Source organism: Panicum virgatum, chromosome 6N (genome assembly GCF_016808335.1).
Source record: "Panicum virgatum strain AP13 chromosome 6N, P.virgatum_v5, whole genome shotgun sequence".
Lineage (NCBI taxonomy): Eukaryota > Viridiplantae > Streptophyta > Magnoliopsida > Poales > Poaceae > Panicum > Panicum virgatum.
This window is the reverse complement of record NC_053150.1, coordinates 19,466,560-19,484,475: the sequence shown is the minus strand read 5'-3', so window position 1 is coordinate 19,484,475 and position 17,916 is coordinate 19,466,560. Positions and strand designations below refer to the sequence as shown.

The window sequence follows — 17,916 nt, the reverse complement described above, 5'->3', positions numbered from 1 at the left end:
CGTTGAATTGGATGAGTTCTGCAGATACAGTGGCACCGGATACACCGGTGATACTGCACCGGTCTAACCGGTTGGCATCGGATACACTGGTGCCCTATCACCGGTGTAATAGGCCAAGCAATGCCCAACCAAAGGGGAGAAGTTCAAGTAGCACCGGTTACACCGGTGGTACTATTTTGAGGCGTCGGTACAAGCACATTGTCATGCACCAGAGAGCATGTCAAGTTGGCGAGAAGATTTTCTTTAGCACCGGATGAACTGGTGGTGCACAGGAGCAAGCCACCGGTGTAATTTCAAGGCAGAAGCTGAAGATCTCTTTAGGATCGGATGAACCAGTGGTGCACCGGTGCAAGGGACCGGTCTAATCGGTGACAGCCACGTCAGCTGTCAGAAGGCCAACGGATAGTGCAGAGCCGAGAGTGACCGGATGTACCGGTGCCCTACCACCGGTCTATCCGGTGCTTTACGCAGGAAAGCCCCAACGGCTCTCAACGGCTCTCTTCACTTGGTGGCCTATATATATGGGTTCCTCCGGCCATTTGAAGTTGGTTGGAGTTCAAGAACATCACACTCACACCCAAAAACATTTCCAAACCATCCAAGAGCTTAGTGATCATATCTTTAGTACTTGCACATACTTGAGAGTATTTGTGCAAGGTTAGCTCTTAGTGAGTGAGAGCCTTTGTGCTGTGGTTCTTTAGTGAACCAAAAGAAGATTTCGGTGCGACGGCCCCTTGGAGCATTGGTGGCTCGCCGGCATGTCATCGACCCTCCGACTTGGTGTGGAGTGGCGATGACAACCTTGTGCGGGGGACGTGGAGACCCCCATCCTTTGTGGAGAAGCTCCTTAGTGGAATCCGGGATCAAGGTGACTGTGGTTGTGTCCGCAGAAGAGACTTGATTTCCGAGAAGCGATACTCTTAGTGAGTGCTTCAACAACGTGGATGTAGGTGTGTCTTTGTGGCTAACCGAACCACGTGATAAACACCCGCATCAAAAGTTTGCTTCTCTCTATCCCGCTCTTTAAGCTTCCGCATTTCATATTAGCAATCTTGTTTTCCTTTACTTTCATAGATTAGTTTCTTATTAGGAAAGGCTATAGATTGCTAAACTCTTTTGGGATAGAGGTTTCACACTAGATAAGCCTTAGTTGCACATATAGATAGCATGTTTTAGTTTAATATTGTGCAATTTAGTTGGAACCATAGGTCTAGATTTTAAGTTGCCTAATTCACCCCCTCCCTCTATTAGGTTAGAGTACCCGATCCGGTCTTTCAAGCATCAACAACACTATATGCGTTCATCAACAGCAATCGATGTTCTTTTCGTGGTTGATTTATCGTGGTTACCCCCCTCCAAAAATACAAAATCCAAAGTCCATGTTACAAAACCAGTATTTGATCACATCAAATGCACCAAGCATGGAGTTAGAGCAATATTGTAACAGCCAAGGAATTAAGGCCATGGTAACAACCATGGTTAAAGACTTTAAACCAATCTTATTGCTGCTGTTACAAAGAGTCACTAATTCCTAGAATTAGTGATCAAGTAATCTCCCTGTTAAAATTTCAGCCTTTCACTATTCCATTTTGTCTCCACAAAATTCATGTATGTATATATGTATGTATGTATGCATGTATGTATGTATGTATATGTAATCTAGAGATCAATTAAAATTTCAGCCTTTCACTATTCCATTTTGTCTCCACAAAATTCTACTGTAACAGTCCAAACTGGTTTGGCGGCCTTCACGACAAGTCCTTGCAGAGCTTCTGGCTGAGGCTATTGAAGTTGGCCCTGGAGTAGTGGCGCGGGCCGTTCCTCCAATCCGTGCCGGCCTTCATCATGAGCTCAAACTCCTAGTAGCTGATGCGGCTGTCCTGGTCGGTGTCGACGTCGCGGATGATGTCGAGGATGACCTGCTCATTGGGCCCCAGCTCCTCCTGAGCTCCTCCAGCTCGATGAAGCCGCTGCCGTCCTTGTCGAAGTAGCTGAAGGCCGACGCCAAGTACTCGTCGTTGGTCATCTTCTTGAGGTGCAGCGATACAGTCACAAACTCGTCGCAGTCCAGTGTCCCATTGGCGTCCGTGTTCGCCGCCTCCATGAGCATCCGGATCTCTGACTCCGGCATCGGCTGGCCGTTGATGTGGAGGCCGTCCATGAGCAACTCTTCCAGCGAGGCAAGCATGAGGAGGCTTGTCGCAGCGGTGAGCGCGGTCCGGAGCAAGGCGAGCGTGAAGGACGCGGCGTTGAGGACGTCAAGCGTCTTGACGAAGCGACCGAGGAGGTCGGCAGCGAGGCGGTCGGCGGGCGGCCTAGCGAGCGCCGCGGCGACGGGGCGATGGCGAGCACGGCGCAGGCGGAGTTGGAAGGAGAGGACAACGAACCCTAACAATATGAGTATGATAATCTTTTTCTTTAAAACAAATATTCATCTCAGTTGTGAATTTACTATGATACCCTTAATTGAAAAAAATAACTATAGAAAATGAGTTGCCATAAATTTCTAATTTCTCTTAACTTTGAAGGCATTTGGAGGTGTTGGGAGGCGTTACAACACCTATAGGCCCACCGACCATAGACACAACTAACATCTGCCGACGCCTCCTCATTAATGTCTCCCAGCGCTTTCCTTTATATTGGGCCCACAAATCATAGACACATGAAATACCTCTCGGCACCTCCCCAAGCATTGTAGAATATGTTTATATATAAACCTACAAGGTAATTCAATGTTTTCCTGTACTTATGCAATTCTATCCTTTCACTACACTACAATACCAAATTAACGATGGGAGTTAGTCTATAAAAGTACAATATTCCCAACATGACTTGTAGAGTCCGTCGGCAAAAACTTTTACCGACAGGACTTGTACCAGCGGGATCTATTCGTCGGGATAAGTTTATACCGACTGACTATCCATCAGTATAACGGCTTATACCGATGGTCTGTGCATCGCTGTTTCGGTGTTATGGTGTAGTGTTTATTCACGACCTCTTTGTTTTCCAATGGTGATCTGTGAGGATAAACAATTTTCTTTTGCAACAAAAAGAGGAACCACACACAACAACATTTCCATGATGCCTTTTCTAAAGTTAAAAATCTCATGATGCAATTTTATTAGCGACGATGGTGTAGCCGGCTCGCAAAGTTATTTATAAAGTCAAACAACTTTGATACCTCAACATTTCCATGACGCCTTTTCTAAAATTAAAAATCTTATGATGCACTTGATTTAATAGTAGTTTGATTTTATAGAAAGGGAACGAACAGTTAGTAGGTGAAAATCAGTCAGATTTTATAGAGTTGGATTTGTCTGAAGATCCGTGCTACATGTACCCTCTCAGGCGACCTCCTTATCTTCATGGCCTAAAGATCTTGCCGTCTTATCGGGTGATGTTCAGGGTTAGAGTTAAAAATGTCCTTTGCTACCGAAAGAGCAAGACTGTAATCTTGTCTTCAGTTTCTTTTTTTCTTTAACTAAGAGGAGTGGGTTTGCAATGTACGAAATTAGATTTCTGATGCAGTTATCTGCTCCGATAGTGGGCTTGGTTTCTTCAACAATGTACGAGAATCAAGTAGGACTGGCCCGGTCCGGTCTTCAGCTTAAGGGCACACAAGATGGCACTAGTTAGGTAGCTAGCAGTCTAGCAGAGTATCTCAAAATAAACTATGATCTTCGTACCAAGACTATGAACCACAGCCGAAAAGGTTATGCTAGGCTTTCAGAAGGCCTACAAGATGCTCACTTCGGCCCAGTCTGTACAATCTGTGAAGAAAGTCAGCCCACTACTGGAGCAGAGAAAACTGAGCTGACCTGCATCCGAAAATTCATTTTCCGATGCGGTGAACAAATATATGTTGTGTTTGGACGACCAGGCCCGCCGGGAGTGCGGTGCAGTTATAGATGGGCCCGGCCCGGCACGAGTCCGTTTGGACATAACCCGTTTAGGCACGAATTAATTAACTGGCCATGCCGTGCCTGCGCATGGGCTGAGCTGTCGGCCCAAACATGGCCCAAAAGTGCTTTAATTGTGCCGGGCCGGGCCGTTTGATCCGGCAGTCTGGCGACCCGAAAATACTTTAATAGAGTTTGATAATGGGATAAGCTAATATTTAAACGAGCATATCGTGCTACCCAGCGGGCCGATCGGGCTGCTTATTTTCGAGCCGTGCCTGGATGCGTCCAGCGGGCCGGTAGTGAGGCCCAGGCACAACCCAAGTATCGGACCCGGACCATACTCGGGTCGGGCTAAATTGGGCTGGGCCTTGGGCCCCATGGGCATCGGGCCAAACGCCCAACTATAAGTGCGGTTATACGTCGTCGCTAGTGGTGACAGTTCTACCGACCGTTATCTGAGGATTCCTCCACAATCTAAACAAATATAATCTCGCACACCCTCTTTCCTTCGTTGTTTCCTGATAGAGATTCCTTGCAGAGTAAATTCTGACCAAAGTACACCTACAAAAATCGATTAAAATGTTCGGTTCTCGTGTGTGAGAACATAATAAATAGGGTAATGACTTTATTACGGCTGGCCGCACGTTTGTGTTATTGTACGGCAGTCTAAGTTGACCCTCCACCACTGCGGGATAGTGGCACATGCAAGTAATTTTAAAACTAAAAAAACTTATAGTTCTTAAACCATACAGCAAATACAAAATCCGATTGCACAATTGTATCTCTTTCGAGGAGACCTTCAAAACAAGACCTCATTTAAAATATATTTCGACAATACTTTTCAAAACACATAAATTGCTTTATTTACAATGAAAAAATGCCAAAATCAATTAGTTAAAATGCTCAACCGATCTGCTAAAGTTGCCTATTATTTATCATGCGATCAACATTCACCTACCTAACAAAATTGTTTACCCTTATCCACTATTAACACTAAACAATTCTATCTTCACAATATGAACACCAATATCCACTTAACTGAACTCGGGCATGCAAAAACAACTTTATGTAAACCCATATGTAATTTTTGCAAACATCATAAGCAAATTAGAATACGCGAAAAAGTATTTTTTCTCAAAAAAATTATATCATTAAAACATAATAGTGTGAGATCTTGGTTTGAAGCTTTTATTGAAACAAACACACCTGTACAATCAGATTTTGATTTCGATGTTTGGTGTTAAAACTATGATCTTTTTTATTTTGAAATCATGGGCATGCATGCGTTTTTCTTTCTCTCCTTGCCTCTCACATGCATGCACACACCACTGACAGAGGTGGCCGTATCACCGGTTCAATTTATGGCCGGCCGTAAGTTAGCCACGTCCGCAATTAACTAAGCCGTGTGCCGGCCGTAAGTTAGGCATGTCCACAATTAACTAAGCCGTGTGTCTACCATGGATCCATGATGAAAAATTGATGGAATTCGATCCTTTGTTTAGGTCATAGAAAATTACGGAGCTACATATACATGTTGTGAAGTGATGATGCGCCAAAAAAGCTAGAGGTTACAGCATATTCAAAGTAGAACAAGTTGCATTACTAGTCAGGGATAGAATCTTGAAAACCTGAGAATCTCATCTCATGCTACCTCCAGTGTAAAGGTATTTGTTCCATTTACAATGATGTTCTTGGTTTTATTTCTCTGGCAGTGAACAACACTGCTGCTGAAGATTACTTTGATGTTTACTCCAGCAACAGAACAAATCAAGAGAGAAATAAATTTCCCAACAACAGTGATTTCTCAATGTTTACCATGCATACAAATCCACACACTATAAAGAAACTGAATCGCAAACTAGACATGCTTTCAGCAGTAGGAGAAACAAATTTCCCAGCAAACAACAATTCAGTAATTTCTCAAAGTTTACCAAATAGACAAATCCACACTCAATGAGCATAGAAACTAATCACAAAACTCAATGTACACAGAAACTGAATCGCAAACTAGCCAAGTTTTCAGCAGCAGGAGAAACAAATTTCCCTGGAAGCACAATTCAGTAATTTCTCAATGTTTACCATACAAACAAATCCAGACACTCAATGAAAATAGAAACTGAATCGCAAAACTCAATGTACAAAGAAACTAAATCACAAACTGGACATGATTCCAGCAGTAGGTTTCAGACATCTCCAAGGATGTAGAATCCCATAACCAGAATTATACTAGTAGTACCCTTAGGCTTAAGCAAGGTCTGCACCTTACCGCCCTCGAGGTTGAGGCTGATCGGTCCCGGACCTGTTTGAGTCCCGATCAAGAGACTCCTCATGGATTACAAGGTTCTAAATAGCCGGTTGTAGCCACTGCTATAGTCTGCTATAGCCTTTAGGGGAGAGGAGAAAACTAAGATATCCATCCCTTATCTCTAAAAGGCTAAATCCGCTAATAGCTATCTATATCCCGCTATAGCTGCTAAATTATGAGTTATTTAGCCAACTAAACCATATATTAGTCTTTATTTATTGTTAGTTTAGTATTGAACTTCATCATTTACAAAATTTAGTATTTCATCAACGATGTAACGAGGGAATGAAGCCCAAGATGTATTTCAGTGCATGAAATTTTCTTGATTTCATGTTTATATGCAAAAATACTCATAGATTTATGCATAGTGTTGAAATAGAAATGCATAATTGTGAGAAGCTTATAGAAGATTAGAGAGTATGCATGAAACATGGTTACCATATAGATATGGGGAAATATAGAATACTCTAGAAATTAGATATTTGTAAGGTTAGATAAGCATCAGGAAAATTCTTAGATATTTTGTAAAAAATTGTGTAGAAGATGGACATATGACAAAACCATATGAGCCATGGAGTCCTATAAATTGTTGTGCTCCCCTCCCTCTCTTACCATACCATGGCATAAGAGGTCTCAAGTAGAAGATGGTAATATTGCCACGTAGTTGTGACACCCTAGGTGTCTGAAAGTTATTTAAGTTGGCACCAAGCATAATTATCTTGTATAACCACTTCATTCATGCCATCATACATTTTTGCATAAGATCATTTACTTGTATATGTTCACTTTTCTTTAATAATGCATCAATTAGGGGCAAGTTACAAACCTAAAATAAAAGAGAAAAAGGAAATAACTCAAAAAGTAGGACTCAAATAAAGTTTTGTCCAAAACAAAAGTTTCAGGGTTTTAAAAATGGAGCAGCTTTCATGTAGGGCAATTTTCAAATTATTGCATGAATGTTTGGGGAAAATTTGAATTTGCAAAAAAGGCTTTAAACCTTACTATTAGAATCTAATTTATAATTCAGAAACTATGCCTCAAATGAAAATTTGGTAGAAACAAAAGTTGTAGATATCAAAATATTGAACAACTTTCATATTCAAAATTTTTCAAGCACAGTTCAAAGTTTTGGAGAAAACTCAAAGTCAAATCGGGTCAATTTCTCTCTCTCTCTAGCTGCTCTCTCTTTTCTCTCTCCGGCCCTCCTCACCCCCAAAGAACCACCTAGAGAGCTTCCTCTCGACCTCCTGAACCTCCCAACCCAGCAGCCCCCTCCTCCCTTCGCCGGAGTGCCGCTGTCGCGGCACAGAGCCGCTGCCAGCTGCCTGCTCCCGTGGAGCCGCCGCCTCCGGCCGTCCCAGCCCGCGCCGAGAGCACCCCGAGGTTGCCCTCGCTTCCCTCTTCCTCCTCCACCCAGGTTCCCTCGCCGCCGGCGAGCCCAGTCGCCGGAAAAAGCCGCCCAGACCCACCTCCCCTGCTTTCTCCGGCCAAGGGCCACATTGCAAGCCCCCAAATCCTTCTAGGGTTGTTTCTGCAAAACCAGGGACCCATACGCAATATCTAGTTTTGTTTTTAAATATTTGCAGTGAAATTATAAATTCAATTAGAAATCGTAGAAAAATCATAAAAGAGCAAATGAAGACTTTTTGGAATCCTTGAAAAAAATCTCTAACCTCTGGAACCATAATATGACAAGTGTTAGTTAGAAATTTTTGTTGTAGAAACTGGATTATGCTTAATAGTGTTTAAAAGCTAGTTGTACTTGTCTTTTTAATAAATACTGTTTGGAGGCATTTCATGCTATGGAATTTTTATGGTAGTGTGTTCCTGTCATTCTAATGTTACTATAAAAATTCCAGACCCACAAATATTACCTAAAAATAGTTTTTGATAAATCATTTGGTAGGCAAGGAAATGGTGAATCTATTTGTGTAGCATGTTATATTGTAGCTATATTTGTGAAATTATTACAGCCGGTTACATGTGTGTAAAATTTTGAAAGGCTTTAGACATACTTAACCCTATATTTGAATAAATCTTGGTTTATACTTGGGTTTGATAGATTTATTTATTCTGATTGTTATAATATATTTCACTGTAGCCTTAGCTAGCCTCCATGATGCTATAGAAAAAGTTGTAATATTTCTGTACATGCCTATCTGACCTAACCAATTTATGCTAAGGAAAATAGTCATAAATAGGGAAAAATAGTTCATATGCTGGAAAAAATCTGATATTTTTAATGTAGCCCTTAATTGAATATTTAAGCATGTCTACAAATTTTGAGCTTCTGGAACTCAGTAGTTTTCTCTGTATAAATTTATCTTTACACATGCTCTAGAAAAGAATCTTTTTTTTCATGCTTACTGTGTAACTCCATTAATTCTTGAAATTTTACCACAAGCTCATATTAAGGAATCCAACCTTCAGTTAAAATATTATTACCAGCACTTACATTCTCTAGCTTGGGGATTTATTTTTGGGTTGCTAGGAATAACTGTTTCAATGAATTTTTTTTTCTGATTTACCTGATACATAAAATGACCTGAAAATTTTACAGTAAACTCCATACTCAGAGCTGCGTCTCATCAAAAAATATCAACACCAGTACATGCTTGTAACATTAGATATGGTTTTTCCATAATACCCTAGTGATAATTAGGTAGAAATGTTTTTTCTGCACTTCTATAAAAAAACAGCACACACAACTCTTTTATGAGTTAGTATAGATAAAATTTCTACTCTATAAATGACTGTCCAGTAAGAAGAAAATGAAATGGTTGTTTTCCTTGACTTTAGTTTTCTTGGATTACAACTTTATAGTGAAAGAAATAACAATGTCATCATCACACCATTCATGCATGTGCATTTCATATAGAATCGACAACTCTCGCCGGCGGAACATACGAGCTGGTGTCGGAGTCTGAGAGTGAGCCGCATGAAGCCCAAGTTAATTTAATTGAAGTTGCTGAAGACCTGAACCAAAGTTCAGAAGAGTGAGTAAAAACAAAAGTTCAGAAGAGCCCAAGACTAGCTCTGCTCAGGAAGGCAAGCCCCGGAGCATAACTCAGTATTTTTACCTATTATGCAACTAACTATATTTATTTACTTGTGCATTTAACTTATAGGAATTGCTTGGAACCCTAGTTGCATAATCCTAGGTGCTTATGTTTGAATACTGGCATGTATAGGTCGCTAGATGGCTAAGCTAATAATTTGGTAGAAGTCGAGAGATTTCCTGTCACTCGCGAGAATTATAGGAGTTGGATGTTTACTACACACTGCAATATAAGGTTTACGGGCGGGGTTGTGGTACTGTGATACCCCGTCTGTTTAGTGAAAATGGGTAAGGCCGCGGTGTGTGGTAGTGATGGATAAGCGTTTGATTGGCCCGGCAAGTGGACTCTCCTTTCACCTTTTTTGAACGTCGTTTCTCATGCGCGCATATGCGGGTGCAGAGTCGTCGTACTCTGTAGTCAAGGACGGTGACCCTGTTCCACAACCCGAAAAGGAAGGGAAAATGTTGTCCGTGCGATGACGGAAGTTGCACGTGACGTGTGAGTTAGGTTTGCCTTGCAAGATTAAGAAATTCGATTCAAATCGTCCGCTTCTCACGGTATGGGACTGCTTAAACACTTTTGCCACATAGAGTAACAAGTGAAAGATATGATGATGAATCTTGTTGGATGATGAAAGATAATTGTTTTCTACCATATATGCTATTGGATAGATGCAAATGTAGAGTGGTCAATTGAATTAGAACTTGAAAGCTAAAATCTGAAAAATAAGGACTTACTCTTTAATGCTTTTTCGGCAAAAACAAAACCCTCAAGCCAAAAGCTTTGCATGCCTAGTTAGATGACTAAGTATATTCTAGTCGGGTACGCCTTGCTGAGTATTAGTATACTCAGCCTTGCTTGTGGCTCAATTTATTTCAGGTGATGCTTTTGAAGATTTGATAGCTGGTCTGACTTGGCCGTGTACCCTTCCCTTTGGTCGGTCGGTGGAGTGGGATCCGTCTCTGGCCAATGATGATAATGCCGAGTGATGTCATGTACGGGCTTCATCATGACATCTTGTTTCGTCGATTAAAACTCGTTTTATTTTCCGCTGCAGTTAAACTCTGATGAACTACTTTATGATTTCAAACTTTGAAGTACCTTTATGAATTCGAACTCGATTTGTAATAATAATTTAGTTAAGACTCTGTTATGTAAGGAATGATGCAATGTTGTAATTTCTGGTCTCGCCTTCGTGTGAGCTATGTTTACTTTGCCGATCCTGGAAGCTAAGTGGGTTTTATCGGGATTTTACCCAAGGGACTGCCGATATGAGCCGTCTGAGGTGCGAGTTAAAACCCATTTGCCTTTGCGATGATGGTTAGTGCACTTAAGCCGGTTTTGTCGGGCGGTTCTGCCACAGTAGTGTAGTAGTGTCATGGTAGGGTAGCGACATAAAGAGTGCAAGAGTCATGTGTTATGTGTTGTACTAAGTTATGTGAATAAAGAGTTGTGTTCCCATATAGAGTTGGCTCTCCTATTAGTGTCTAGGTAAAGGTGTTAGGGGTGGCGATTTTTTAACACATGGTATTTACAGAACCGCTAAATGGGTTAGTTAGATTATAGCCCGTTGTAGCATTTCTTAGCATCTACAAACACCAACCGCTAAATGTCTTAGTCCGCTATTTTAAATACTGGACCGAGCCCAACTACCTCCTTGCTCGTAGAGAGAGTCTGACGGGGCGCTATTCCTCCCACGCCGCTGCTGCTTTTGCTGCACCCACTTTTGTCTCCCATAATCAGACCAACAAACTTCTGAGATTGATCTCGGACAACCCTGCAAAGCCGAGTTGGCCTCCCGCTGCTGGTATGAGCACGGTGCCTTGATCGCCCTCGCCGGAGATCGCCGGTGGCGCCTCCATGTACGAGAGGCGGTGCGCGTCGCCGTCGAAGTGGTACCGAATGATTGCCCTTTTCTGACTGTCCTGAAGTACATGCTATCGTTGACCATCGTCGTTGCCATGTCTTGCATACGGGCGGCGGCGGGCGGCACGGACGCAGTGGCGGTCCATGTCCTCGTAGCCGAGCTGTACATGTATGCTGACGCGAGGGTTTCTGTGATGCCAATGAAGATTATTGAGGACGGTGCATGGCGCAGGGCTGCACGGCGGCGCAGAGGATGCCGACGCTCCAATTGATGTTGGCATTCGGGAACTCCGCTTGTAGGAGGACATCCTCATAGTGGGCAGCGAGTGGATCCCAAAGCACAAGCATCCGGCGCTGGCGCACTCTCCGAAATAGCACGCGCCCATGGCGGCTATCCAGCGTGACGAGATTGTGCCCATCGTCCGGCAGGCGTGGGCGAGCAGAGTGGGCAAATTGGGGATCGTGGCCACGTAGCCAGCCGCAGGTCCGGCCTTGTAGTTGTAGACGCGCCCGATCATGGGGGGGCACGCGGTGGTGCTCGCGGTACTGGCGTGGCAAGCCGGCTTTGGTGATGACGTTCCGCCAGGCCTTGGAGACCGCAGCGCAGCGGAAGAGAAGCTTCGGCTGATCCGGTGGGAGGCGCAGTAGGATCTCCTGGTGGAGGTCGCTTGGGAGGTGCGGCAAGCGGCCGGGACGGAGACGGACACGGCATGGTCCGCGATGCGCCATCGTTGTGCTTGGGTTGCTTGGCGTCAAGGGATAGACGACTTGAGCAGGGAGGAAGGAGGCAGTTTCAAATGTTGCCGAGCATGGGGTGAGGCGACGCCTTTTGTATGGGCTGGCACCTGGCTGTTGCAGTTGCTAGCAGGACTAGGGCCCACCGGCCGCGTCGTTCCGTCCTATATCCCAATTTCCACATCGCAATGATTACATCGTAATAAAGCCGTGTTTGGTTGCCCTGAAAAAGTTTTTATGAAAATTTTTCGGACATTTAACCACTAGTTAGAGGTATTAAATAAAGTCTAATTACAAAATCAGCTCCACAGCTATGGTATTGTAGCAGTTACTGTAGTTAATAAGGCCTTTTGACCGTATGATTAGGAGATGGTTAGGCGCGGTTACTGTAGTATCACTGTAGCCAATCATGGTGGAATTTGGCTCATACATTCGTCTTGAAAAATTACACCCATTCGTGAAAAAATTTCATAAATAAATTTTGTTTAGTACTCCATGCATGTATTCGTCTTTTTGTAAAAAAAAAAATCACGGGCATCCAAACACGCCCTAAATGGCATTTGTTCCTAACCGCCCTTTTGCCCGCGCATGGGGTGGTGCCTCCGGAAAACGAGTTCGTAGGAGCTCCGGCGAGTTACTCCGGCGACGCTTTTCACGGTGGACGGAGAAGGTAGGTCGGAGACGGCTCGACGGCGACGGAATCGGTGGCGAGGCGATGCGGGCGGCACTGACATAAAACAGAGGAGAGAAGGATGACGACGCCGGCACTGTAATCATTCAAAACTTTCACCGTGAATACGGATACAGAAAACAGAGGAGAGAAGGATGGAAACGGATCAGATTCGCACGGATACGGATTCGAATATCTCGGATAACCATATTTGTATTTCCTTCCAATTTCCATCCTTTAAGATGGAAACAGATCAGATTTGCACAGATACGAATTCAGATATCTCGAATATTTTCGGATATCCATTTTTCTATTTCCTTACCGTTTTCATCCCCTTCGGGCAGCTCCTGCCTGCCTGCTTGCTCGTGGCCTCGTCGCTTGCTGGCGTGTGGGGGCAGCCGGCAGGAAATTTTACTGCGGCGGCCAGGCGGAGGGCGGAGCTGTGCTCTGCTTGCTCGTGGCCTCGTTGCATGTTGCTGCTGTTGCCATCGATGGTTACTTCGAAATGCACGGACAAGCCGTCACTTGTTGAGCAAACATTGTCCGAACCAAACACAAAATCACCGACAACCAATGACTAAAGTTGTAGATGGTTCATAGATCTACAACTGATTGATGGGAATTTTGTTCAAAGGATCGACGGTTTGGGACATCAAAAGCTTGGAAAAGCCGGCCAAGAACTGAACGCCTCGTGTTCAGTTTCAGAGACCCAATTGCAAACCAAGTCCAAAACAGCTCTGAGTTCAAACTTTGAGCTTCAAATAAATTACCGAAGCACCACCTTCACTGATCAAAATCTAGTGAAAAATGTTCAACAAAAATTTCGCTACAACTTTTAAAAGAACATTTTCCAAAGTGTCCATACGAAATCTTTTTAAAACTGCCCTTGAACATGGATACTTGACCATGTTTGACTGCTTCCTTAATTGGAGTTCAAATTTGAATTTCAAACTGGACTCGAATTTGACCCATCCTAGTTTATCACATTATTTGATTCAAGTTCACCTTTCTTATCTGAATTCATCATTGTTGACTTGTTCAACCCTCTAGTTTGACCGAGTCTTCATGCCTATTGGTGTTACAGAAACAGCTACAACTTGTTTACATGGTACTTCAGATTTTGCTAGCAGCAAATTGCCCAAGAGGTGGCACATTAATCCATCAAGCTGAAGTAAGGTGGTAGTAGTAGTACCCTGGATATATTCGAAATCCATCAAGCTGAGGCTGCTGCTTAGTTATAGTGAGCATTTTAAGTACGAATGTTGCTATAATCATTATGGTCATTTTTGGCAGTTCTTTGTTGAACTTTTCCTGGTCATATAGCGCAAACTGTATGTCAGGTTTATATGTCAAAGAATATTTCAGTTACTGTTGTGTTAATGCTTGACAGAGCTACTTGGCACTAGCAGAATATGTTACGATCCTTTGGTAAAAAAAAGACACATATGTAGATCCATATCGCTAGAAGATTTGGAGGCCTCCGAGAGCCTCTCGCGGTTCTCGCCATTCCTGTCTCGCCATGTAAGCTGCTGCTTGCCGTACAGGAAGCTAAAAAAAAATTTGGGATGTGGACAGCATCGCCACACATCGTCAGTCCGCCAGTCGTGTCGGCTCTTCGCGGTGCCAAACGTAGACATATACGTGTCGTCCTTGACTGCGGAAAGAATCGCCCCGTCTGGTTCACCCCGCGGTCGTCGCCTCCTCACCCTTCCCTTCCGCGCCCTCGCCAGGGTCCTCGAGTCGACGCTCTTGCTCAAGTGCTCAACCTGACGGCACCGGATTCTTGAAAAGCCCGACCGCGACATCTGCTGCACAACAGACGTCGTCTCCTGTCATGGCATCCTGTTCTGGCCGCCGCAAGTACCCAATTGTGCAAGGCAGGAGAATTCGCTATGCATTGACCTGATCCCCGCCCCGACGGCGAACAGGAGCATGGTCTCCGCGGCCTCTGGCGGATTTATGTGCTGGATGGCGAACCCGCGCCCCATGATGGGCCCGAGCTCCACAACCTCCCCGACACGGAGCTTGCACAGCTGCTCCGATCCGACGTGGTCCTCGGCACGGGCTTGATGAGCAGATCGAACTGGAGTCCCGAGCGCGGTGCCGAGGAGATGCACATGTACGCCGGGTAGAGCTTCTCCCCGGAGGGGACGCGGGCCAGGAGGTACTGCCCAGGGGTCGTGTACGCGTCCACGAGCGCCGGGGCGCCGGAGAGGTCGACGGTGATGAGGAAGATGGATTCATCGTCGGTGGCGGGGCCGATGGCGGCGACGGGCGCGCTGGTCCAGCGCTGGATGGCGCCCTTCCGGGCGTCACCGCCCTGCTGCGTCTGGACGGCCGCCCCCTGCGTCTGGATGGCACGGACCGTGCTCAAGTACCCAAGTGCCGCGACATCTGCTGCACAACCCAAGTGCTCTATCTGACAATCTCCTCGACGTTGCATCCCACCGGCGAATTTTGGAGAGGTAAGGGGTGCCTTGATTCATTTATTTAGTTCCTTTTTTTGTTTATTATTATGTTTAATTTCTTCCACGCTTCTTTTGGTATATGGTGATTGGTGAATATAGGTTGAGCTCTGTCCCTATCCCAATTCTTAACTTAATCTTCTGCATTGCTCAAAGATTTATGCATCGTACGACGACTCAGCCATCCGATTAGCCAAGAAAGCTGTGCCAAGTTCTTCCACTGCTAATCCTTCAGGGATGTTATGCTTGTGAACAGATTTGATGCTCACTGTCTATTCTTCCTACAAGTAGTAGATAATATGCGTGTGGCGATGCTCTATCCTCATGCTGAGTTTTTTTTTTCTCATCTCATATTATCTACTCATTTGCTTCCAGAAAAATATTATCTACTCGACAACTGCTTCTACTTTATGTTAGGATACAATATTGTGATACCTAATTAAGCAATTCACAATATAGTTATCTGCTTTTACAGATTGACATTTCAGTTGTCCTGTTGTATACCATTGTCTGATAAAAAAATAAAGTACTGTCTGATCATTGTCTACATTGTTCCACATAATTATCATTACCCATGGTGAGCATACGCCTTCCAAATGGTGAGCACATGAATTCTTTCCTTTTATCCTCAGGTATCCAAGAAGAGGCGGAGTAGTGCATTTTTGAGCAAGTATGCTAATAAGGTTCAACGGTGGACAATGGGCATATTTTGGGTGAACAATCCATCTATAAATAGATTCAGAAGATGCAAACCAGGTCAGGCAATGGTTTTAATAAGTAATAACCCTTTCGGTGACTATATATATATATATCGGTTGTTCATTTGTTATAATTCAGAAGGTTTCTACTCCTTTTTTGCCGCAGTTTTTTTTTTTGGTTGCGTCATATGTGTCCAAACTGAATCATTCTAATACCGGTTCATGCTGATAGTGAGTACCTGCATATTATAGTTGTTCTTAAGCCCTTTGTTGACACAGAATCGCGCCAACTCACTTGAATGCGCTAGAACGCGCGAACGATCGTCAAAACGATCAACACCCGCGAAACCCTAGGCGGACCGGTCTGACCGGTTTCGCCGACCGGTCTGACCGGTGCAGGCAGGGACTCGCTGGAAACCTAGAACAGCGAGCTCGGGAGGGACCCCGTCGGAGCTCGTGATCGTAGGGTTGCTCTGAGGTCGGCAGGCCACTCAGAACGTCTTCAAACGCCGCCGGGACGAAGGAAGAAAGCAATCTAGGGTTGGAAAAGGCTAGGGTTTGAGAGATAAAAGTAATGCGATTTTTTGTATTGATTCGATTGGGAATAACCTCAATCGGCCTTAGCCTTTATATTTATAGGCCGGGGAAGACGTACCCCTTCACGAGTAGGATTACATGAGGACTCTTTACAAAAATCTAATTCTACTCGGACTGTACAGACCTGACCGGTCGGCCCGACCGGTCAGACCGGTCGACCTCAGCAGATGCCAAATTTGGCTGTCAACATATGCCCCCTGCTTTTTGGTGAGTTTCACAAGCCAAAAAGCAAGAACTATCTTGATGTATATGTTTTACACAAGGCATACAACTCTAAAAAACAAAACTAAGGGCGATATACAATACCGGCCGTCTTTGTCTTCATGCACTTTGCCATATGCTAGGATAAAATTTCTTCAAGTATCTCCCGTTGATAGCTCTAGGTAGACGCTCACCTTGCAACGTCTCCATCATATATGAATTACCGGAGATAACCTTGATAATCTTGTAGGGACCCTCCCAACTTGGCGACCATTTGCCAAACTTGTTACTTTTCATCCCAAGAGGCAAAATTGTCTTCCAAACTAAATCTCCAACCTGAAAAGACTTAAGTTTTACCTTCTTATTGTAGGCTCTAGCCACCCGAAGCTTGTCCTTCTCAATTTCCTTCAAAGCCTTCAAACGCTTATCGGTTATCTCATCAATATTATCCATCATCATATCATGATAATCAACAGCAGAGAGGTCATTTTGTTTTGCTAATCTATATGCGTCCAGATTTACCTCAATAGGTAAAATGGCCTCTTGACCATACACAAGCTCAAAAGGAGTAACCTTAGTAGCACCATGTCTAGATATACGATGAGCCCATAATGCTTCGGATAACACTTCATGCCATCTCCTAGGATTTTCTTCTATCTTCTTCTTGACAAGTTTGATCAAAATCTTATTTCTAGACTCGGCCTGCCCATTGGCCTGAGCATAGTATGGAGATGAATTGAGCAATTTAATCTTGTAAGATTCAGCAAAGGCACGCACCTCTTTTGATATAAATGAAGTACCTTGATCCGTTGTTAAAGTTTATGGAATGCCGAATCTATGAATAATATGCTCAGTAATAAACTCAATTACCTCTTTATGCATCATATTCTTCAAAGGAACCGCTTCGGTCCATTTAGTGAAATAATCCGTAGCAACCAACACGAAGCGATGCCCCTTTGAAGATGGAGGATTAATTTGTCCAATGAAATCCAACCCCCAACCTCGGAACGGCCATGGTTTAATAATAGGATGCATCAACGCAGCAGGCACCAATTGCAAATCACCAAACCGCTGACATTCCTCACATCCTTTATAGTACTTGAAACAATCGGATAGCATAGTGGGCCAATAAAAACCGGCTCTTCAGAGTAACCACTTCATCTTAGGAGCCGATTGATGAGTACCACAAATACCTTCATGAACCTCACCCATAGCAATCCGGGCCTGATCCGAGTCTAAACATTTGAGGAGCAAATCTTCGGCAGTTCGACGATAAAGTTTGTTGTCAATTAAAATATACTTGAAAGCCAAACGCCGAATATTTCTCTCTGCACCACGACTAGGATCTCTCAAATATGATATAAGAGGGACCCTCCAATCCTAAGCTTCGGCCGAAACAATTGAATCAACTTTTTTGG

At 44.0% G+C, this 17,916-nt stretch overlaps 1 protein-coding gene and 1 pseudogene across 1 annotated transcript; both read right to left on the bottom strand.

Annotated features, from left to right (window-relative positions):
- Positions 1-1,748: 1,748 nt before the first annotated feature.
- Positions 1,749-11,128, bottom strand: LOC120678002 (annotated as a pseudogene).
- A 211-nt stretch (positions 11,129-11,339) lies between these two features.
- Positions 11,340-11,861, bottom strand: LOC120678001. The gene has a single exon (XM_039959168.1). The coding sequence runs from the start codon at positions 11,859-11,861 to the stop codon at positions 11,340-11,342; it is 522 nt and encodes a 173-aa protein (XP_039815102.1).
- Positions 11,862-17,916: the final 6,055 nt, after the last annotated feature.

Bases quoted from the DNA above. Each gene is read 5' to 3' on its own strand.
- LOC120678001 (XM_039959168.1), bottom strand. From the start codon at position 11,861: ATGGCGCATCGCGGACCATGCCGTGTCCGTCTCCGTCCCGGCCGCTTG.